This window comes from Macaca thibetana, chromosome X (assembly GCF_024542745.1).
Source record: "Macaca thibetana thibetana isolate TM-01 chromosome X, ASM2454274v1, whole genome shotgun sequence".
NCBI lineage: Eukaryota > Metazoa > Chordata > Mammalia > Primates > Cercopithecidae > Macaca > Macaca thibetana.
This window is the reverse complement of record NC_065598.1, coordinates 115,488,409-115,513,260: the sequence shown is the minus strand read 5'-3', so window position 1 is coordinate 115,513,260 and position 24,852 is coordinate 115,488,409. Positions and strand designations below refer to the sequence as shown.

At 39.1% G+C, this 24,852-nt stretch overlaps 1 protein-coding gene across 3 annotated transcripts in view; it reads left to right on the top strand.

Moving 5' to 3' along the window:
* Positions 1 to 24,852, top strand: part of LAMP2 (lysosomal associated membrane protein 2) — a 42,433-nt gene that overhangs the window by 3,790 nt on the left and 13,791 nt on the right. For all 3 annotated transcript variants that reach the window (XM_050776108.1, XM_050776109.1, XM_050776110.1), the window contains exons 2-8: positions 8,591 to 8,709; positions 9,788 to 10,001; positions 15,978 to 16,136; positions 17,100 to 17,284; positions 18,391 to 18,513; positions 22,142 to 22,205; positions 22,944 to 23,108. In XM_050776108.1, coding sequence (XP_050632065.1) covers positions 8,591 to 8,709; positions 9,788 to 10,001; positions 15,978 to 16,136; positions 17,100 to 17,284; positions 18,391 to 18,513; positions 22,142 to 22,205; positions 22,944 to 23,108 — 1,029 coding nt within the window. The remainder of the gene's footprint in view (positions 1 to 8,590; positions 8,710 to 9,787; positions 10,002 to 15,977; positions 16,137 to 17,099; positions 17,285 to 18,390; positions 18,514 to 22,141; positions 22,206 to 22,943; positions 23,109 to 24,852) is intronic.

The following is a 24,852-nucleotide window of genomic DNA, read 5'->3' as shown; positions in this document are numbered from 1 at the left end:
TATAAAGTGGATAGTGAAAATCCTTTCTTTATATAATTGCCTAATTATGGTCCTTTTGTGACATCATAGATTTCAGGATTCTTCTGTGGTTATTGATTCTTATAACTAGCTTGACTTCTGTTTTTTGGTTTCTTTGTGTTTGTTGTTGTTGTTTTTTGGTTTTGGGTTCAGATTTTTCTTTTTTAGATTTGAGTCTTTTCTGGGTGGGAAAAACCTCACAGAAATATTCTTAGTGTCCGTCACTGGTAGGAGCCTCTCCCTTCCACACATGTTTACAGAATGCCTATTGTGTCCCAGCCACTATATTAGGTGAAAGTGACAGAGGAATGGATAAGACAGATGAGTTTCCTGCTCTCATGGAGCTTACATTTTAGTGGGAGAAGAAAGCTCAACAGATAAATAACATAATGTCAGATAGTGATAAACACTATGAAGAGGTTGGGTGTGGTGGCTCACACCTGTAATCCCAGCATTTTGGGAGGTCAAGGCAGGCAAATCACCTGAGGTTAGGAATTTGAGACAAGCCTAGCCAACATGGTGAAACCCCATCTCTACTAAAAATACAAAAATTAGCTGGGCATGTTGGCCGGCACCTGTAGTCCCAGCTACTCGGGAGGCTGAGGCAGGAGAATTGCTTGAATCCAGGAGACAGAAGTTGCAGTGAGCCGAGATCATGCCACTGCATTCCAGCCTGGGGAACAAAAGCAAAACTCTGTCTCAAAACAAAACAAAACCCTATGAAGAAGATTACACAGGTAATGAGAAAGGAGAATGAGTAGATGATAGGAATGGGTGATGGTGGATGTTCCTTCTTTATATTATGTGGTCAGAGGGCCTTCCATTATTGGGTGACATTTGGGCAGAGACCTGGGTGTTGGCAGGAGGCCAGCCATTTGACCATCTGGGGAAATAGGAATAAACCTTATCATTTGCAAAATCTTAGGTTACTAGCCTATTTTCCACTCTCTTTTGTTTCCTCCTAGTTTTAATCAAGTCTCTCCTATGGTAGCAGTCTCTAAGAGCAGAGACTACTTTATGTACTGTTATCTCCCATTTCCTACTTAGCATAGGGTCTGGTACATGGTTAACCCTTAGTAAATTTTTGTTGAAGATATTCATTGGTGGGCACTAGGGATATGATGGTAAACTAGACTCATTTAATCTCCTTTTTCTTCCATGAATTTTAAATGATGTTTTGCAAGAAGTACTTTTGGATTGAAAACTTCAAGATCAGTGCTAAGCAGTACAGATAATTATACAGTAATTTACTAAAGTATAATCCCATATAATAATGCTTACCTGTACTCCTTCAGATATACCTCCATAGTCTTGAAGGGGATGATATGGAGAATTAGGAAGTCCTTGGTGAGGAGAGTTAGGTTTTCACAAAGTTAGGTTTTCTCTGAGAGAAAACAAGCACTAAGATTTTTCTGTAGACTTAAAACATTTCATTTAACTGATAACTTTGATTTTGAGGTTCTACCAAATTATTCTAGTTATAGAGATATTGGAAAGGACAGGCTTGCATTGGTTTGTTAGTCATTGATTATCACATCTGATAGAGTTATAGATATTCAAATATGTCCCAAATACCAGATTAGTTTGTTAGTCATTGATTATCATATCTGATAGGGTTATAGATATTCAAATATGTTGCAAATATCAGATTATCACATCTGATAGGGTTATAGATACTCAAATATGTCCCAAAAGGACAGCTTTGTTCCCCTATATCTTTGGGTAGATTTTGTCTATAACCAAGGATTATTTCGTAGCACTGGAACTGATTTAAATGACCCTTGATGCAGGAAGGCTGCTCTTCTTTCTGTAGTGCAAAAGCATTCTGATCATAATTTTTTATTAAAGTGATCAGAGATCCCCTCAGACCCAAAAGTATACTTTGTAAGTACTTGTTGGTATCCTGCTATGCATTGTGAAAGATTTCTGGAGGTGTGCCAAACACTGCTCAACAATAAGCACTTTCCATTAGTTGAGTAGTATTGAATCTTGTTTCCTACCCACTCTCTGACCTTAAAAAATTAAGTCATTTTATAGCTTAAAAACATATTTTTATTAACTTCTAATGCTCTTTTTCATGTGTTCAACATTCTTACTTTAAAATCATATTACTTTTCTCTTTTAAGAAACTTACCAAAAAGCAAGGGTATAAGGTAACTGAATGCAATGAGTGTACCTATTATTAGGAATTATAAAGGAGAAGCGGTTAATCTGACTTAAACCTGTAGGAAAACCATCACTCTGAATAGAAAACAAAGACAAATAGGTACTGTATGCCTCTGTGTCCTGTATTTTAAGAAGACCTTTTGCTCAACATCATTCTAAATTCATGAGTTTGAGGATGAGTCCAGAATTTAATATGATGAAAGTAAACATAAAGCTAAAACTTGGGAAGGTTCCCTTTAGGTGCTGTGTTTACTAAAAAGGAGACTTGTAAATTGGTATCTAACTTGTTTGGCAAATTTCTTTTAGCTCTGAAGGGTTTATATGCTTTCAAAGAACCTATTGGAGAAATATGCACTATAATTCTAAACAAGGGTAACCTGCCCAAAGTCTCACAGCTAGGAAGTTGGACTGCCAGATTTGAATTCTAGCTCTTCAACTCCAGGAATGGGGACTCTTAATCACTTCATTTTATGATCAATCCATTATATCTTAGATCATTGTTCCATTTCTTTTTATTGGTCTTGTTTTATTGCTAGCATTATGTTCTTCCCCCACCCCTAATTTTGTGTGTTTATATTTTTTCAGCTACGTTTTGGGTGAGATAGACTTGCAAAAACCTAGCCACTTTTTGCAGTGTCATACGCTTGGGGAAGTAAGGTCTGTGTTCTCTGTGAGAGGTAATTTTTTGTTTGTTTTGTTTTTGTTTTTTGTTTTTTGACCAAGTCTTGTTCCATTCCCCCAGGCTGGAGTGCAGTGGAGTGATCTTGGCTCATGGCAGCCTCTGCCTCCTGGGCTCAAGCAATGCTCCCACGTCAGCCTCCCGAGTAGCTGAGACCACAGGCATGCACAATCACGCCCGGCTATTTTTGTGTATTTTTAGTACAGATGGGGTCTCGCCATGTTGCCCAGGCTGGTCTTGAACTCTTGAGCTCAAGTGATCTGCCCCCCTCCCCTTGGCCTCCCAAAGTACTAGGATTACAGGTATGAGCCACTGCCCAACCAAGGTCTGGGTTCTAAAAGAATTTACAAATGGCCTTTTTGGAAAACAGGATTGAGAGGATATTTGACTTTGAGAACGTTGATTTTGAGGCATACCTTTTTCGTTTGTTTAGAGTACAAACTCTCAGCTCTAAAATTATACACTCTAGAATATATTCATCTATGGTTTTTTAATGTCATAAAGCCTTTTAACAATTGGGTATTGTAAAATCAAACACAGCAATAAGGATGGAAATTGCTTGCTAGAGACTTTTTAACAAAGTGTAAATATTTCAACTGTAAACTTACTTTGTGGGAAAAGCTCTGTTCCTAGCTTGAAATCCATGCCAAAATTTATTGAGGTAAAACCCAACATGGGGCTTGAGGGAATATCAGAAGACTTATAGGTTCAAGACTTGGAAGAGCTAAAGGACTGGCCTCTCTGTAATTAGATTAAGCTACATTTTGGATCCCTATTGCAGTGTGTTTTCACCTTGATATAATCAATCAGTATTTATTGAAAATCTAATATGCATTCAACACTACTTGAAATGATAGGAGATAGAGGAAAAGTAATACACATGGTGTCACCTACCATGACACACATGATAGGTGGCATTCATATAAAAGACACACTGCTAGGGGTTGTGGCATAAATCAGATCATCTGGTCAAGGGAGCATACTGGAATTCAAATAAGTGACAGAAGTGTTATCTAAAGGGAATCTTGAATCTATCCATATATATCATTCATTCACAGACTTGGTACTTTTTTTATTAGTAACAAATTACTTGCTGTATATTATAATTTACCATGGCACACCAGTCTGTTATGAAGTGACAGTTGAAAACTGCTGTGTTGGAGCTTATGACAGTAGGAGGGACAGGATTTACTGCTATAAAATAACTGAATAATTCAGGATAATATAAAATATACTGAAATGGGATATGCATTATTACTGCTCCTTGAGGGCTTTTATAGTCAAGGAAAGCTTTGTGGAGAAAATGGCTACTGAAAAAACAGATAGCGTATCAGCCCAGGTTCTTAATTGTAAGGAAGAGAAATACAATCTGATTGATTTTAAGCAGAAAAGAATTTATTAAAAGGATACTGGGATGTAATTCATATCCTTTGGCGCCACAGTTTCATTCCTAGATATACAGCCAACACACACACATACATGTGTTTACCAATATATGCAAGAATGTTTGCAACAGTGTTTGTAATAGAATCAAACCAGAACTATCTAAATGTCCATTAAAGGTAGCATAGATAAGTAGTTTCTTTTTCTTTTTCTTTTTTTTCTTTTTTTGAGACAGAATTTCATTCTTATTGCCCAAGCTGGTGGAGTGCATTGGTGCAATCTTGGCTCACTGCAACCTCTGCCTCTCAGGTTCAAGTGATTCTCCTGTGTCAGCCTCCTGAGTAGCTGAGATTACAGGCATGCGCCACCATGCCCAGCTAATTTTTACATTTTCAGTAGAGGCGGGATTTGGCCATGGTGGCCAGGCTGGTCTCAAACTCCTGACCTCAAGTGATCCGTGCTCCTCGGCCTCCCGAAGTGCTGGGATTACAGGCCGGAGCCACCACACCTGGCCTGTATTCACCTGATCATAGAAGGTTATACAGCAGTGAGCACAGACTGCAATTATGCACAGCATGGGTGAATCTCACAAAACCTAAAATTGAGTGAAAGAAACCAGACACAAAAGAGAGCATAGTGAATGATTTTATTTATATCAAGTTGAAAAATGGATAAAATTAATCTAGAGTGTTAGAAATGAGGATAATGGTTACCCTTGTGAAGGGAATAGTAACTGGAAGGGGAAATAAGGAGGGCTTTGGAGGTGTAGTTGACCCTTGAACAACACAAGTTTGAACTGTGTGGATCTACTTATACATGGGTATAAGGCTCAAGCGATTCTCCTGCCTCAGCCTCCTGAGTAGCTGGGATTACAGGTGCCCACCACCAAGCCCAGCAAATTTTTAGTGGAGATGGGGTTTCACCATGTTGGCCAGGCTGGTCTCGAACTCCTGACCTCAAGTGATCCGCCCACCTTGGCCTCCCAAAGTGGTGGGATTACAGGTGTGAGCCACTGTGCCCAGCCCTCCTTATGATTTTCTTAACATTTTCTTTTCTCTAGCTTTATTTTCAAAACACAGTATATAATACATATATAACATACAAAATATGTGTTAATTAACTGTTTATGTTGTTGGTAATGCTTCCAGTTAACAGTAGGATATTAGTAGTTAAGTTTTGGGGGAGTCAAAAATAATATGCAGATTTTCAACTGTGCAGTGGGTCAGCACCTGTTCTGGTAATGTTCTGTTTCTTGATACAAGTGGGTTTGGTTTGTGAAAATTATTTGAGCTGTAGACTTAATATTATGTGCACTTTTCCCTTACATCTGTTATACTGTGCCTGTTTCTGTACATATGTTACATATGAAATGTTTATTAAAGGGGTATATTGGGTAACTCAGAATTTCTGGTGCTCCTGGCTATATATACCAAATCCCAATTCAGGATTCAACAACCCAGATCATGCCACTGAACTGCACTCCACTGCCAAGTGTGAAATTGCAGCTTGCTCTGCTGGCCTTGTTGCCTGGGAGCTTGATCCTGCTTCTGCTACTCCACACCTGCCTCCCAACCTGTTCCATTCCTGGCTCCATTTGCAGCCCTCCTTTCAACGTGTGGGGTGGATACCTTTGTTAGGCAGAGCCTAGCACAAGTGGTCCTCCTTACTGCAAGGGAGTCTGTGAAAGCAAGTATCCAGTGTTTTCAGCTTTTATAGTGGGTGGTGATTTCTGCCAGAAATTGTAACAAGGGGACAAGGGGTATTTCAGATTTGGGACAGCCAAAAAGAGAGGAAAATCCATCTTTGAGGTGAGCATTTAGGCCAGTAGAAGAAAACAGACTTCAGGTGTTAGGAACAATAGAAGCCCAGGGTAGAGGTTGAATAGAGTATGGCATTTGAGCCCGGTGGAAACAAGTTTAACTGGATTACAGGGTGTGCTCTGGGAAAATAGTTTGAGAAAAGTTGAAGCAATAGGATGGGACAAGATTAAAGATTACTTTGAAAGTCAGGCAGAGGAATTTAAATTTCATATGGGAATTTTGGAACCAGTAAAAGTTTTTGAACAAGAAAGTGTCGTAAAAGGAAATGGTGCTTAAGGATTGTTAATCTGGCAGCACTTCTAGGGGTATCTAGGCATTGTTTGTCATAATTTAGGTATGGGGTGATAGATTGGGAGTAGAAATAAAAGGCAAAGATTGGATTTAAGAGAAGATTTGAAGGAAAAAAAATCAACAAGACTTCTTGAAGAGAAAGAAGTAGAGGCTATTTCTGAAACTGAGCTTGAGTGACTGATCCCACTCTTCATTTAGAGCTAGCGAGGCTGAGAGGGACCCAGTTTGGGGGAAGTAGAAGAATGAACTTTAGTTTGAGAATTGCTGAGTTTGAGGTGAGAGATACTGAGTAAAAGTGGTCCCTGTGTAGTTAGAGTTGGGGACCAAGAAGTGGAAAGAATTGTACTCCCAGGTATAAAGGCTGTGAAGGGAATGGAACAGAGTGTGCCAGAACCCTCGGGGTGTTTCTGAGCTCTTGTTTACAGGCCACCAGGTATACTATCTTGAATTTGATTTCAAGTGATACATTTGAACCACAACCTCTACCTTCTGTTTCATAAAACGTCAGTTCTCACACCCCAAGACACATTGATGCTATCCCTATTATACATGGTCTTCTTCCTGTTATTCTAATATCTTTGGAAAGAAAACGATTAATACATTTGAGGCTTTTCTTGGTTATTTTCAATACTTTTGAATGCTTTGAATACAAGGAGAATAATATACTAAAGCTAGAGACCTTAAACAAGACCAAGAAAGACTGAATATAAAAAGCAAACCTCCAGTTCATTAAAATTGTAAGTTGGAGCTCTTGGCTCCACGGCAGGGAGCCTTGGATCAGTAAGTGTGACAGCTCCCTTCCGTATTGTACTTAGAAAAAAATGATCATAAAACCTACTTAGGCCTCACAAGGTCTTTTTGAGCCTTAGCCAATGCATTTAGTCACTGTCAGTAACCACAAGCTTTAGTATAATATTCTGGCTTGCAAAGCAGCCAGGTCTCCAGAGCATGACGATAGGCTCTTGTATACGACTTGAATGCTGTTGCCGAGGCATACCTTCTTGATATTCATCTTAGCACTTTTCTCTAGTCTATAGCATGTCCGTACCTGTAGATGACAGTGGATTGCTCAGATATTATTAAAGAGTATGCAAGTATCTTAACAGGAAACAGCTTACTCTTTGGGTAATGTGTGATACAGTGAAGAAAATCCCTTAAATGGTTGCTCAATATTTTTGCTGCTGGCATGTGTGCTGGAATATTTTTTCACCTCTGAATTCGTATTTTGAGTCCTTGGGCTCTTCAGTTTAATAGGTAATGTTTCTGTGTTTAAGTGTAGAAGATCAATCATGTTAGCTGAAAAGTCCCAAGGCTTTTCTGTCTCTGTAATATTTCTCTGCCTAAAGAGGTAGCAGGTTGAAAATTTAGGAAGTAACTCTGTGTCAAAAAATTCATCAGCCTTTCTAATCAATTAGATTTTAAAGTGAAACAAAGTGATAAACTTTGCATTTATAAGAATTCATGTTTTTCTTACGGATTTAACAGCCCTTTGCAACTCTGCTTCCTTGGTTACATGATACTCGGAAAGAATATCTGATCACATCAGAATAAAATCGTTTGAGAAGACATCCATGTGTCATAGGTTATGTAGCTTGCAACAGGATTTAAAGCAACAAGATGATAGAATCTATCATTATTTTTGCAGAGAATGTTTCACCAGCTGGTTTGAGAGGAGTTTTACACCCCTACCAGGCTTTCTCTTACCTCATTTACCTCAAAAATCACAAGTCCTAACAGGCAAACTGTAATAGCCTAAAACAAAACTAGTAAGGTATAAATGCATGTGGAAATGATTATTTGAAGGCAAAAGGCAAATAAATGTCACCAGTCTGAGCCATTACCTAAGCATCCTAGGTCTAGTAACCATTCTTTTGGTAAGGGATAATGCCAACTTTTTATCAATAGGATTCTGTTAAAAATACAAAGAAAAACAGTCAGCAGGATACTATATATATATACACATACATATATATACATATGTATGTGTATACATATATATGTATGTGTATATATATAGTATCCTGCTGACTGCATGTATATATATGTGTGTATATATGTATGTGTATATATATAGTATCCTGCTGACTGCTGACATATATGTATGTGTATACAGAGATATACTTTTGTTTCATTTTAGAGCTGGTTGAACTTCAGTGGTGGATAGAGCTTGTTTTTAATTTATATGTATTTTTGTAGTACAATTTTAAAATCTTATTTTTTAAAATAAATCCAGGAGCTGTGCAGTCTTACGCATTGGAACTTAATTTGACAGATTCAGGAAAAGCTACTTGCCTTTATGCAAAATGGCAGATGAATTTCACAGTACGCTATGAAACTACAAATAAAACTTATGTAAGTATATATTTTAATTTTTCTTTGAGTTTTATAGTAGGAATTTGACTTTTTTAATCCTTTAGATACATGTATACAAATGAAATTCCACATTGACTGACTTAATGCTTAAACTCTGGGAGTTTTTTTAAGCATATACACTCGGAAGTTATTCTGTTTAGTGTTAGAATGAATATTTCTTCTGATTCATTGGTTCTTGGGAGTTTTTGCAGGACTTGATTAAGGGCAAATGATCTGAAGATGACTATATGGTGTTCAGGTCTAACTATTTCTGTAAAGTGTTTAAAATGTACTAGCACCAAAGCTTGCCCTTTTAAAAAATAGCTTCCCTTCTGGGCGTGGTGTCTCATGCCTGTGATCCCAGCATTTTGGAAGGCCAAAGCAGGAGGATTGCTTGAGCCCAGCCTTGGCAACATAGTGAGACCTCATCTCTACCTAGAAAAAATTTTAAAAATTAGCCAGGCATGGTGGCATATACATGTAGCTCCAGCCACTTGCCAGGTCGAGGGGGGAAGATCGCTTGAGCCCAGGAAGTTGAGTCTGCAGTGAGCGATGGTTGTGCTACTGCACTCCAGCCTGGGCAACAGAGCGAGACTCTAGCTCAAAAAAAAAAAAATGCTTACTTAGGTTGGTACAAAAGTAATTGCCATTAAAGGAACAAACCACAATTACTTTTGCACCAACCTAAGTAAGCGATTCTTTTTGGCACAAACTGCAATTACTTTTGCACCAACCTAACACTAAAATCTCCCCCTTTTTGGTGTCTCCTCTTAATCCCTTTGCCTTCTTATTTTCTTTTTGTTAAGGTCATGACTAGTTACAACCTAATTTTTTTAAAAATCAGTTTAAGAACAGCAGCTCAAGCCAGTTTTCCTTTTCTTTTTAGACATACATGAATTTATCCAGAGGAGTGGTATGTAGCTGAAGAATCAGGGACTGGTTTACACAGCAAACCAGGCAAAGGGCAACCTGGCCACGGAGAATGTATGATTTAGGCTGAAGTGGCATGCCCTGCATAAATGGTTGGTGCTACTTGCTCCCTGTTTGTTTCTCACCCCCAAATTTCTATTTCTTTTAGAAAACTGTAACCATTTCAGACCGTGGCACTGTGACATATAATGGAAGCATTTGTGGGGATGATCAGAATGGTCCCAAAATAGCAGTGCAGTTTGGACCTGGCTTTTCCTGGATTGCGAATTTTAGCAAGGCGGCATCTACTTATTCAATTGACAGCATCTCATTTTCCTACAACACTGGTGATAACACAACATTTCCTGATGCTGAAGATAAAGGTAACCTTAAGAATGGATGTGTGTTATGTTCTCTTGCTTTTTATTAATGATAATGTAAACAATTTAAAAATTGTTATGAATGTCTGTCTTCCTAACTAGCATGGAAACTTCATGTCTTTATACCCCTCCCACCGACCCCATGCGTAGCACATATGCCGCCATCCAACACACTGATGATATTTGCTGTCATTGCTTGAGTGACTTACTGTATACCAGGTATTACCCTAAGTGTGTCACCTGCAGCATCTCACTTAATTCTTAACAGCAACCTTGGGAAGTAGATGTTGTTTCATTTTTACAGGTAAAGGAAATGAGACTTGATAAGATTAAATGACTTCCAAACATCTCACAATCTAGTAAGTGGGTGAGCTGGTGCTTGAAGCAGCCTGTTGACCTGCAGAAGTTGTATACTTAACTCTTATTGATTTCATTCAGTAGTGGGCACGAAACAAAGGTTTGATGAATGAGAAAATGCTTTACTAATAGCTACTTTATTTTCAAGATGGGGAGTCTCACTATGTTGCCTAGGCTGGTTTCGAACTCCTGGGTTCAAACGATCCTCATGCCTCACAGCCTCCTGAATAGCTGGGACTACAGGCATGCACCACTGCACCTGGCTACTAATAGCTATTTTAAATGTGTACAAGTTAAGTAACTTGAGATTAGGAGAAATGCCTCTTGTTCAAATCTTTTTATCCTTTAGGTTGGATTTTGATTGAAAAGCAAATGATGATTAGTTAAAGGTATAGTAGTCCCTCATTACACTCAGGGGGTATCATTCTAAGACCTCCAGTAGATTCCTAAAACTGCAGTTAGTACGGAACCCTATACAGGAAATGCTATGTTTTTTTGATCTGATAACCAAGATGGCTACTAAGTGACTAAATGGATGGATAGTGTAGACAATGTTGATATACTGGATAAAGGCATGATTCATGTTCCTGGTTGGGCAGAGTGGGACAGCAAGAGATTTCATCATGCTACTCAGAACGGCGTACATTTTAAAACATGAATTGATTACTTTTGGAATTCTCCACTGAATATTTTCAGAGCTCAATTGACCATGGGTAACTGAAACCAGGGAAAGCAAAAACTGGATAAGGGGAGACTAAAGTCAACATTTGCTGTTATTTTAAGACAATTTCAGGTCAAAATGAACTTGGGAAGGCATCGGCAATTAGGCCATTCTAGTAATTCCCAGAACTGAAATGCATGTTAAAATATTTTGAAGATATAGAGTGTAGAGGTTTTATTTTATTTTATTTTTTTGAGCTGGAATCTCACTCTGTCACCCAGGCTGGAGTGCAGTGGTCTGATCTCAGCCCACTGCAACCTCTGCCTCAAGCAATTTTCCTGCCTCAGCCTCCTGAGTAACTGGGATTACAGGTGTGTGCCACCACACCCGGCTAATCTTTTTTAGTAGAAAGGGGGTTTTGCCATATTGGCCAGGATGGTCTCGAAATCCTGACCTCATGATCCACCCACCTCAGCCTCCCAAAGTGCTGGGATTACAGGCGTGAGCCACTGTACCTGGTCGAGATTTTAATTTTGTTAGGGATGTAATTCTCTTCTTTCTCCCCCTGCCCATTGAGACTGAGTTAATGTGGTATTTGTAGTAGCTTAGCTCTTCACACAGATAGTGTTTCATTTTGACCCCAGAAACACAGGTAGATGGGCTTTAGTTGCCTAGACCTGGGGATTAATAACTCATTTGGACTTATGGATATCAAAAGATCATATTTGAAAGAACCAAAGTAAATAAGCTCATGTAAAACTTGGGAGGTATTGCAGAATGAGACTTGGAGATCAAATCCTAGTGTTCTTTTCACTAATCTCTTAGTTTGAGAGTATAACTAAAGCAAATGGTTATTGCCTATCTTATTAGTTTATCTTTGTACCCTGTTTTACCTTTCAGAGCTAGTATAAGATTTGCCCCTCACTTTCAAGTAGCCTAAGAATGAGCTGGGGAGACAAAGCTAAATGCTATTCCTGAGTGACATGGAAAAATTGGAAAACATTGAGCTCAGTCTGATTTTGTTGTTGTTGTTGTTTGCGTTTTTGTTTGAGGGAGTAGAGGGTTCATAAATCTCTTCTGACAGTGTGAGGAAAACTTTAGACTCCCTCTGAAAAAAGAAAAAGTACACAGTAAACTTTGCATATGGAACATAGTCCCTGAACCCATATGTAGATCCCTGTGGTTAAGAGTGCCTGATTTAGGTCGAGCATGGTGGCTCATGCCTGTAATCCCAGTACTTTGGGAGGCCGAGGCAGACTGTTCACTTGAGCCAGGGAGTTCAAGACCAGCCTGGGCAACATAGTAAGACTTCGTCTCTACAAAAAAAAAAAAAAAAAGACTGGCTGATTTAAAAGTGTTCCCACAAGTGGTCCTGATTAGGAGGAGTGATAAAGGAAGGCTTAGTGTGTGTTAGAGTAGTGAGAAAGCTTGGTAGAGAAGTAGGACCTGAGCTGAAACTCAGCTGATGGTAGAATTTGAATAAGTGGAGGATTTTGAGCAGGATGTTTCCAGCAGGGGGAAGCATAGCATATGCGGCAGTAATTGGAGAGCTGCCTGATTAAATCAGAGGCTGTGTGTAGCAGAAGGAAAATAAAGTTGGTTAAACGCAGTGGGCCTAAATTATAGGGACCTTGGAAGCCAAGGAAAGACATTTAGCTTCAGGGGGTAGGCACTGGGGAATCATTTTAGGTTTTTAAAGCAGGAAAATGATATAACAAAAGCAGAGACAGTAGCTTATAAAGAATATTCTGCAGGATTGGTTGAGAAGTGAGGAGACTGCAGGCAGAGATTCCGGCTTAAGAAGCTGTTATAGTAATCAAGGGCTGATGTAATAAATGCCTGGACTATGGGGGCAGCAGTTGTTAGCAGTTATTAGGAGGAGGTGTTTAATCTGACATATTTGGATAGAAAAACTATGGACCCTGAAATGTTAACACTTCTCTCTTTCCCCCTTTATTTAAAACAAAGGGAGGATTACTTTTTAAATTACTACCTTCTGTGTAATAATATTTGAAACTATTGGGAATGCTAAATGGCTTCCTGAAATGGACTACTGATAATTGTTTTTGATATAGTTCAGTGTTTCAAGAATACTAAATTATGGCCGGGCGTGGTGGCTCACACCTATAATCCTAGCATTTTAGCAGGCTGAGGCTTGTGGGTCATTTGAGGTCAGGAGATCGAGACCAGCCTGGCCAACATGGTGAAACCCTGTCTCTACTAAAAATACAAAAATTAGCCAGGTGATAGTGGCGCGTGCCTGTAATCCCAGCTACTTGGGAAGCTAAGGCAGGAGAATTGCTCGAACCCAGGAGGCGGAGGTTGTGGTGAGCCAAGATTGTGCTACTGCACTCCAGCCTAGGCGATAGAGGGAGACCCTGTCCCCTACTCCTCCCCCCAAAAATACTAATTTAGGCCAGGTGCAGTGACTCATGCCTGTAATCCCAACACTTAGGAAGGCCAGGCAGATCGCTTGAGCTCAGGAGTGTGAGACCAGCCTGGGCAACATAGTGACACTCTGTCTCAAAAAATAACAATAAAAAACCACTAATTTATTTTTAGGCATCTGATAATTGAAGTAACATTGAAGTCGCTTTATTCTTTTTAAAAATTTTTTCATGATTAAAATATAGAAATGTACTTGCCAGGTGTGTTGCTGGCTCATGCCTGTAATCCCAGCACTTTGGGAGGCCGAGGCAGGCAGATCACCTGAGGTCAGAAGTTCGAGACCAACATGGCGAAACCACATCTCTACTAAAAATACGAAAATTAGCTGGGCATGGTGGCGTGTGCCTGTAATTCCAGCTACTTGGGAGGTTGAGGCATCGGTTGAACCTAGGAGGTGGAGGTTGCAGTGAGCTCAGATCATGCCACTGCACTCCGGCCTGGGCAACAGAGCAAGACTCCATCTCAAAAAAAAAATTATATATATAAGTTACATATATAATAAGGGTTTCTTAAAAGGCCCTACATATATATACACAAATATTCTATATATATAAAGATTATATATGTATACAGAGAATAATATAGCAGACCCATATGTACCCATTATCCAGAATTCATAAATGCTGTTTTTTTAATGTCTGTGTCACTGTTTGATTAAAAAGATAAAACGTTGACGATACAGTTTATATTTCCTTTGTCTTCACTCCCCAGACCCATTTTCCTCCTTGCCTGCTAAGAGGCAAACACTTTCACGAATTTGGGGTATAATCTTCCTGTCTTTATGTTTGTTTTTCACTACATAAGTACATGTTCATAAACAATACATAATTTAAAAAAGCTATTCATAGTATAACTCCAATATGTCTGCAAGTTGTCTTTTCACTCATTTGTTTTTGAAGTCGGTCTATATACAGCCAGTTCACGTATCTATTCATTTTTGTTAATGGTGAGAAGCAATTCTGGGAAAAATGTTCTAGTTCATTGTTTTTTGTTTGTTTGTTGTTGTTTTTGTTTTTTTTTAATTCCTATGGCCATTAGGGGGTGCCAAGGCAGCATTATATGGCTGCTTGCTACATGATGGAGAGGCACAGAAGGTGGCATATATTAAGGACCTTGGAGGCCGGGCGCGGTGGCTCAAGCCTGTAATCCCAGCACTTTGGGAGGCCGAGACGGGCGGATCACAAGGTCAGGATATCGAGACCATCCTCGCTAACATGGTGAAACCCCGTCTCTACTAAAAAATGCAAAAAAACTAGCCGGGCGGGTTGGCGGGCGCCTGTAGTCCCAGCTACTCGGGAGGCTGAGGTAGGAGAATGGCGTAAACCTGGGAGGCGGAGCTTGCAGTGAGCTGAGATCCGGCCACTGCACCCCAGCCTGGGCGACAGAGCAAGACTCCGTCTCAAAAAAAAAAAAAAAAAAAAAAAAGGACCTTGGATACTTTTCCTTTCTTGCTACTTCTCCAAAAGAAGCCAAACCACTTAGGTGACCATCATCTTTTGAAGTTTCACTATATGCAGGCTAATAAAAACTATACGAAATGGCTGTAACTTACTGCTTTCATATTCTGAAGATTCCCTGAAATTGAATCATCTTTAAATTTAATCCAGGAAGAGGTTCTATAAGCTCATTGGAGTTAATATAACTTACTTGGGACTAGTAAAACGAAAATAAGGATTTACTATACAAATCCATGATTAATCCATCTCTCTTGCTTCCTTAGTTATAGTCACTAAGTCCTGTTGGTTCTACCATAGATAAGTGTTTTCAGTTTGGCTTCTTTGCTCTCTTTCTGCTGCCCCACACCATCTTACCCTTCACCTTAACCAGACCATCACCCTCTGGTTTCCCTCTTAAGTGGCTTCCCTGAAAAGTTTTCCCCCATGCCTATCCCCTACAAATTTGCTATCTTCCTTAAAATAAATTATGTATGTGTCATTTCCTGCTTTAAAAACGGAAGCTAGCCCTCCACTGCTAAAAAGAAAAGCCCAAACTGGCCTTAGGTCATAGAAGATGCTTCAAAGTATCATTACTTGCAACTTGTCTTTCCTTCTCAACCCCCATTTATTTTTCTTTTTTTTCTTTTTTTTCTTTTTTTTTTTTTTTCTTTTTTGTCTTGAGACAGAGTTCTGCTCTTGTCATCCAGGCTGTAGTGCAATGGGCGATCTCGGCTCACTGCAACCTCCACCTCCTGGGTTCAAGTGATTCTCCTGCCTTAGCCTCCCAAGTAACTGGGATTACAGGTGCCTGCCACCACGCCCAGCTAATTATTGTCTTTTTAGTAGAGACAAGGTTTCACCATGCCCACCGTGCCCAGCCCCTAACCCCCATTTCTTCTTCCCCCTTACTCCTTATCCACAGTGAACTGGTCATGCCCTTGAGCATGCTATACCCTTTGTCACTTTAGGCCTGGGGTAGGGCAGGCAGAGAGAAGAAGAAAGCCTATACAAATATATTTACATTATCATTTTTCTCCTACCTTCTTGGAAATAGCCATTGTTAATCTTGTTTTATAGGAATTATTACTGTTGATGAACTTTTGGCCATCAAAATTCCATTGAATGACCTTTTTAGATGCAATAGTTTATCAACTTTGGAAAAGAATGATGTTGTCCAGAACTATTGGGATGTTCTTGTACAAGCTTTTGTCCAAAATGGCACAGTGAGCACAAATGGTGAGTACTTAAAGTATATATTTCTCTACTTGGATCCTAATTTAAGAGTAGAGTATACCAGGTAGCCTTCATTGAAGTCATTATCTGAAAGCATTTATGTATTAAGGTTTATTCATAGCTTCTACTAGGCTATAAAGTTTTTGTAAATAATAGCAATTCGTATTATTGTGGAACTTACAATTTAAAGTTTTTGATGTACAAGTTGTGGAATAGTCTTTAAAAAGACACTAGCTATACTGTTCTCAGCTGATAAAACCTAATCATTTTTTGAACAGCTCCTCGGATAGCTTGATTATCAGCTTTTTTTTTTTTTTTTTTTAGCAGTTCCAAGACCAAAGCTTAGAAATCAGATGCATGTTCTAATCTTGAATTTTTAAAGTTGATTTTGTAATTTTTATATAGCTTTATGGAAAGGTAATAATTTCTCATTCACCAGTGCTGGAAAACTACTGACACTTCCTAAGAAGAGGTTGAAATGCCTATGATTTACCATAGGGCTAATGCAAATAAATGGTTCATTTGCATTTAAGTCCTTTGATGATTTCTAAGCTTTTTTCTGGTAAACAGTATCCTTCCTTATGGTGGTTGTATGTGGGAATAAAGAACCAAAAAATTTAAGACTTAAATCTCTGAATTTCATATCAGGCAGGCAAAATTCTTTGGGAATAAAAAGATTTAAGGGTCTGAAAAAGATGAGTATGTGGCCATGTGTGAGCTGATAAAGCATATGGATGTGTCCTGAGTTTGTCTGCTGTGTCATAACTCATATAGATAGTCTGTGTATGAAGCAGCAGTTTAAGAACCTCTGCCTAATTTAGTTTCACATATACTAACAAGATATTCTCTTCCCCTAATATAACCCTTTTGGACTTCTATTATGAGAAATTTTTTTGGTTTTCCCTGGCCTTATGAATTAAGAAAATGTCCACTTTGGTTTCTTTTGTCCCTTTTTGCTTGTTTTAGAGTTCCTGTGTGATGAAGACAAAACTTCAACAGTGGCACCCACCATACACACCACTGTGCCATCTCCTACTACAACACCTACTCCAAAGGAAAAGCCAGAAGCTGGAACCTATTCCGTTAATAATGGCAATGAAACTTGTCTGCTGGCTACCATGGGGCTGCAGCTGAACATCACTCAGGATAAGGTATAGGTGTCTATTTTTATTAATACATCCTTTTTGTATTTCATTTCAAATATTCCATATCCTACCTTCAGCCCAAAGGTAGTAGAATGGTTCAGTTTTTTGTTTTGGTTTGTTTTGTTTTTTTGAGACAGAGTCTCGCCCTGTCGCCCAGGCTGGAGTGCAGTGGCATGATCTTGGCTCACTGCAACCTCCACCTCCAGGGTTTAAGCGATTCTCCTGTCTCAGCCTCCTGAGTAGCTGGGATTACAGGCGTGCACTGCCACGCAAAACTAATTTTTTTGTATTTTTAGTAGAGATGGGGTTTTACCATGCTGGCCAGGCTGGTCTTGAACTCTTGACCTTAAGTGATCCACCCGCCTCGGCCTCCCAAAGTGCTGGAATTACAGGCATGAGCTACCACACCTGGCCTGATTAAGTTTTAAATGGAGATTTTATGTTGGCTTGTTGAACTTTGATTAGTTAGGAGTTACTATAGCCATGAAGTGTTAATATCACTTTCAGGTGTTGTGTTGGCCAGCAGAAAACCTAGCAGTTTAAAGTACTCTTTGGGGTTTAGATTCTATTTGCCATCAGTGGATCAGAGTACAAACAATTGGCCTTTATTTCGGTCAGTTTAAAATATAACTTCTTCACACTTTGATCTGAAATGCAGTGTAGGTTGGCGTACAGGAATGGCACAGCTATCTGTCTCTCCAGCTATTTGATGACTCGGATAGTGTAGATGTGCTCAAGTACATGATGGCACTTCTAGTTGCAATGTTCCACTGAGGCTATAGAGGGAGGGAGTGCCAAGGAACAAATCCGATTTCCAGGATCCTGTGACTTAAACAAGCGAGACAGATGGCTCTTGTGCTCCATAAAAATGTGTGTTTTCTTTTGGCTCATTATTGTAGAAGCTTTCCTCTTGTTTTTTTTTTTTTTAAGTCATCTGAGTCATAGCTTGAGGACCCACGCCAACTTTGTTTGAAAGTTAAGACACCATGAATTTAAGTATCCAGACAAAAGATTTTTTGTTCTACGCTGCAGTTGGTTTTGGTAGCATATAAGGCTTTGCTGGCCACTTTTATAGCTAACCTGTACCTTTTCCCTTTTTTCTTCTCTTGAAGGTTGCTTCAGTTATTAACATCAACCCCAATACAACTCACTCCACAGGCAGCTGCCGTTCTCACACTGCTCTACTTAGGCTGAATAGCAGCACCATTAAGTATCTTGACTTTGTCTTTGCTGTGGTGAGTAACAGATTTTTCTAAAGTTAGGTTCATTCTCTTAGAAACACATCTGGAAGTCTAAATAATTGCATGGGCAGAGGGGGATATTTAGCTTTATTTTCCAGTTCTACAGTACTCAATTATAAAGTGTAGTCCATTCATCCCTCAGAGTCTGTGCAATGATCTGTGGACTGGACTCTTGCATTAATGTTCACCAAGAGTGGCCATTTTGCCATTATACAGACTCTAGGGTAGGAGCAAGAATTAACCCACATCAAAAAAACACAATTGTCTAATCTATCCATATATAAGTAATTTCCATGATAATTTTTTCTCTGTTATTAGTTAGGTGATGCTCATGTTTTTCTATGATACTATTTTAAGCCATTTGGAGGCTATATTATTTGTAATAGTGTCAGTAATAAAAATAGGTAACATCTATTGAGTACTATGTACAAAGCTCTTTGTAAGTGTGTATATGAATTCATTAAATCAGGACAATTTATAATGGCAGCATTCAGGTTTTTGTTGTTGATCAAGAGCTGAAACCTAAACAGAAGGTTTTGGGTTAAGCATACCTGTTCTACTTCTTGCTAGCATAAATTAATCATTGGGGACCTTTATTTCCACCTTCTCAGAAGCAATTATTATTCCCATAATTTCTTTGAGGGGATGTATGTGTGAACATGTTGTGGCAAATGAGACTGGTGGAATAGAAGATAGCTATAAGTGAGGGAAAATGTTGAACCACCAACTATTCTCAAACTAAAAATATTATATAATTAGATAAAAACCAATTCTGCTTTTAAATCAGATTACTGTGTTTGGGGATGGGGAAATAATCTCAACATCTGATATATAAAAAGTAGGTATGTTGTTATTTCATATGTGAACTTGGTATTTTGAATCTAAAGCACATTTTTCTCTTTAGAATATATGCCGAGTAATTGAGGATTACATTAAATGCTTACATTTTGGAAAGGTTTACGAAAATCTTCCTTTTTCCAGCATTCAAATAATTCCTCTGTTAAGTACCATGTGACCGGTGAATTACTATTGAAAATGTCTAATTAAACTTGTCCTCTCCATTATGGTAAAAGCAAGCCTCAGGCACATTCTCTTTTAAAGTTACCTCATAGGGGCTGTGGTCAATAAGAACGAGGAAAGTAGTATTTTGGGTTTATTCCCTTTCAAGTGATTGAGTTTGATCTTTCTAGCTGTGGTAGACTGCTAAAAGGAACGTGATTTCTCTTGACTCTTATATGGCAATGTTTAGTATTTAAGAACTACAATATTTAAGTTACCCAGCAGGCTATTTTAAAATGTAATCCAAAATAGTGACATTTTAATCATGCTACAGGCACTCTGAAAAATCAGAGATACCTGCAATGTCCCCAGAGTTCAGTGGGACCCATTATTGCCTTCAACCCTGTCATGATAGATGCTCCTTAGGAGAATTTATAGAACTTGAGTGCGTTATGTGCAGGCTGCTTTGGTGGGTTATGAGGAAGAAAGCCAGTATTCTTAAAGTGCCCATAGTTTAGTCGTAATGGGAGAAATCTACAAATAATTACCATTTTTGTGAAAGGCCTACATGCCATGACAAGGCTTTTGAACTCGATTCTGTGGGCAGTAGAGTACTGTGGAAGGTGTATATGAAATGGGATGAGTGCCAGACCAGAGAATAGTACAAAGTGCTGCAGGAGAATGGAGGAGGGAGAGGTTAATTCTGGATGGAGGAGAGTCAGGAAGGTTTAATGGCAGAGATGGCATTTGAGCTGGGCCTTTGAGGATGGGTCAGATTTGTATATAGGGAGATAAGGAGAGTAAGTGGGAAAGTACAGGTTATCCCTGGATAAAGGGCATAATCAAGACCAGCTGGGAGAATGAGGAGTGTTATATGTTTAGTGAAAGTATGGAAAAGTCGTTGGGACAAATTGTGGAGTCTTGAATGCCAAGCCAAGATGTAGCCTAAGTTGAGGAGGGATGTGATGAAGGTGTGAAGTCCTCCTGTATGCTTCCTCCTGAAATTTCTCTCAAGTCTGTCCCCTAGCTTTTAATCCCCATTGCCTTTGCTCTGGGTCCAGTCCACATTACCTCTTGCCTGGACCATTCAAACAGCTCCTGCCTGATTGCTCCTCTTCCTCACCTTCTCTAATGTTCTACATCAACGTAACCTTCCTAAAGTACATCTCTCCATCAATGTTTCTCTCTTTCTTCCCCTCCCCTCCCCTCCCCTCCCCGGACTCTCGCTCTGTTGCCCAGGCTGGAATGCAGTGGCAAGATCTTGGCTCACTGCAACCTCCGCCTCCTGGATTCAAGTGATTGTCCTGCCTCAGCTTCCCGAATAGCTGGGACTACAGGCACCTGCCACCACGCCTGGCTGATTTTTTTGTATTTTTAATAGAGATGGGGTTTCACCATGTTAGCCAGGATGGTCTCGATCTCCTGACCTTGTGATCTGCCCACCTCACAGTGTTTCTCTTTTGCCAACAAAGTAACATCTAAAGTCCATGGCTGGGTAGTTCAAGCCCTCTTTTCTCCCATGCAATGCAGCCTGCATTTTCAGCCTTCACTCCCTCTTTATGAACCTTATGTTTCCTTCAGTTCCTTCAGGGTGCTTCCCTCACCCTGTCCTCTATGCACTTCTTGTGAGGTAAGAGAACATAGTAATAATAATTACATAGACTCTGCAGCCATACTTTTTGAATTTAAATCCCAACTCACTGACTACTAACCATGTAGGTTTGGCGGAAGTTACCTAACATGTCTGTGCTTCGATTATTCCCAAAATGGGGATGATAACAGCACCTATTGCATAGGAGTGTTGTAATTACTCAGGGAAGCATCATATGTAAAGTTTTAAGAACAGTGCTGGGCACTTAGTAAGTGCTCAAATGCTAGCATAAAAATTTGAGATTATGCTTATTTTCTAACTACCGTTATTTATGCTGTTGCTCTCTCGAATACCCCTTTTCCTGCTTGTTTCCTAAGAGAATCCTGCCCGGTTCAAAATGCCCCATCACTAAGCTGGCATTACTTTTTCTCCTCCCTTAGTTGGAAGTGATTTCTCTCCTATTTTCATGACTTCTTACTTTCTTTTTTGTAATATGGTTATTTATGTCTTTACCTTGCCTTCCCTGGCATATTGCTAACAGGGTGAAGACGGGATCGAAGTGTGGTTCATTTTGGTAGCTCCTGCCGTACTCGCACTCTGAAATTATTAGAATGACTGGCTGATCAGATGAGTACTTCAGAAAGATAATAACAGTAAAAAGGAAAGATTAGGGCTGGAGGGGCTGAAAGGCAGGGAGCCCACTTAAGAGGCTGCTATGATCCAGGCTGGAGGTGGTGAGGTCTCAGCAAGTGACGGGAGGAATAAAATTGAGGCCATAAATCTTCAAGTGTCTGAAGACTACAAGTGTCACATGACTACACCTGTGCTCCAAAAGTTGGAAAGAATATACAGAGGAAAGGGGTTTCTGTCAGATTATGAGTTCTCTTTTACTTACTTACAGTTTGTTCTACAGCATGGTTTCTTCTTCTGTGTAATAGTGTTAGATTGCTTTTCTTCTGTGGATATTAGCTGTATCTGTTATCTGTAGACAGCTGTGATATGTTGATTAACTGGAAGCTCTTTTTCAAACAGAAAAATGAAAACCGATTTTATCTGAAGGAAGTGAACGTCAGCATGTATTTGGTTAATGGCTCCGGTAAGCGAAGCATTGGCCTGGGGAAAAAGACTGTGGGTTACCCTGAAGGATTAGAAATTACAGTGGTCTTATTACCAAATTGCGCCTTATTTAATGAAACAGAAGATGCTATGTAAAAAGTGTGCCTTGATCATACCTTAAAATCAGTAACTTAGAACTATGATGTTCTGTCTTTTTCTGTATCCCATCTTTTCAAAGTATGGTAGATAATAATTAAGGATGTAACTGATTTTTAGACTATAGAAACATCTATAGAAAGGTAAGGGAACCTAGTGATTGTAAGAATTGCTTTTTGTGGGTTGATCTTGTCCCCCAGGCTCCCATGCTTCACTGAAAAACCCTGAGGACTGTTCCTTTTTTTTTTTTTTTTCTTTTTTTTGAGACAGGGTCTCACTCTGTGCCCAGGCTAGACTGCAGGGGCGTGACCACAGCTCAATCCCAGGTTCAAGCCAACCACCCACCTTAGCCTCCCAAGTAGCTGGGACTACAGCTGTGTACCATCATGCCCAGTTAATTTTTTTTCTTTTTTTTTTTTTTTTTTGGTTTTTTGTATTTTTTGTAGAGACAGGGTTTCGCCATGTTTCCCAGGCTGGTCTTGATCTCCTGGACTCACGTGATCTGCCACCTTGGCTTCCCAAAGTGCTGGAATTACAGGCGTGAGCCACTGTGCCTGGCCAACTTTCCCATTTTTGATGTTGATAGGATAAGAAGTTACTAACCTGTTTCTTTTCTTTGAAGTTTTCAGCATTGCAAATAACAATCTCAGCTACTGGGATGCCCCCCTGGGAAGTTCTTATATGTGCAACAAAGAGCAGACTGTTTCAGTGTCTGGAGCATTTCAGATAAATACCTTTGATCTAAGGGTTCAGCCTTTCAATGTGACACAAGGAAAGTATTCTACAGGTAAGAATCAAGCAAACTTCATTAATAATTTATGTTCTTATGTTGACTGATAGTGGCTTTTCCTTTGAATCACAGACATTTAAACGTTGAAATAGAGGAATATGAATTCACCAGAGGTCTCATAGCCTTGAGCAAATTGTACACCTCTATATTTGGCTCATCATTTTGCTCAACCGAGATGTTTTTGTGATCTTAAAATCATTGGCAAAAAAGTTCTTAAAGCTAAAAACTGATAGAAGCTTTAAGTGAGCTTTATTTGAGGTATGGGTTTTAGTTTGTAGAGAAGATGGCACTTGGGAGCGGCAGCTTTGAGCATGTTGCATCTGCTTCCTGAGGCCGTCTTCTCACTGGAAACATTTTCATACCTGAATGAAAGCAGTTTGGTCTGATTTTGTTAAGACAAAAGATAAAAGAGTGGTAGCAAAACCTCAAATATCATGAACTATGTTTTTACAAGCCAAAACGATCTGGAGAGTTTTCAAAGCATGTGCCAGTGTGAATGAGGCTTTTTGAAGATCACTCAGGGCTAATGGTAGTATTTATTAGATTTTTAATGAAACCCTTGTTTGATGGGTTCATTATAATGTGTTCATACGAATATGAAAGACATATTTGGCATTATAAGATTAAAATTTGCATGAAGAAAAAAAGCACGTAAAATTCCTTAATTGACTTGTCCTTTTAAGCCCATTACCTAAAATTGGGGGTTTGTGGATCACAACTCTGTTGAGCAGAGCTATTCCAGTCATCCACATACTTTTCAACCATTAATTCTATGGTTTGGAAGGAAATGTGGAAGCTGTGTTTAGAAGCGAATATACTGTGAGCCAGTCGACTGCCTTTGCAGTGGTGTTGAATACCTAGTCTGACTTGGTTAGGCCACAATAAATTGGGCTTTCCACCCTACCATTCTTGTGGTTAAAGACGTTAGTTACACTTTAAAAATATTTTCAAGTATTCATTTTCCCTTTTGCCTGTTTTGCTTATGCACTTCAATTATTTTGATCCTTTACTAGCTTTATTTTTGGACTTTTTATTTGGCTCCCCTTCATTACTCCCCTAATTTTAAGATCAGATTTGTGTTTACAGTTTAAAATCATTTGCAGTATTAGTATCATCACTTCAAGATGGTTTATCTAGTCAACTGTAATAGAGATGAGCTATGCTCTTTCTCTCACTTTGAAACTTTGGTTTTTATGTACGTAGAATTAAAAATATCACCCAAAGAGATATACAACATTTAATACTGATATTGAATGTATAATCTATTCGTGGAACTAGGTTCTTGGCTGTGGGTACCTATAAATACAACACATAGGTAATATTTGACTGTAAGGGAAAGAAATAGAATTGCAATAAGGCAGAAGAGTGTTGATTGGATTTTACTGGATCAGACCACTTTCTAGAAATAGAAAAAAATAGCCCCTTTAGGCTGCCAACCCTGACCAGATAAGAAATGCAGTAAGCACACTCAAATTAGTAAGAGGTCCCAGTTTCTTGACTTTGCAGCCACTAAAATTGTATGTTCTAAGTCATGATCTGCAAACTTTAAAGTTCCAAACAGTAAGTGTTTTAGGCTTTGGGGCCATATGGTCTCTGTCACAACTATTCAACTCTGCTATTGTAGTATGAAAACAGCAACACATAAACAGATGATGGGCTGGGTTCCAATAAAACCTTATTTATGGATACTGGAATTTGAATTTTATATGCTCTCATGAGTCACAAAATATTTTTTTCAACC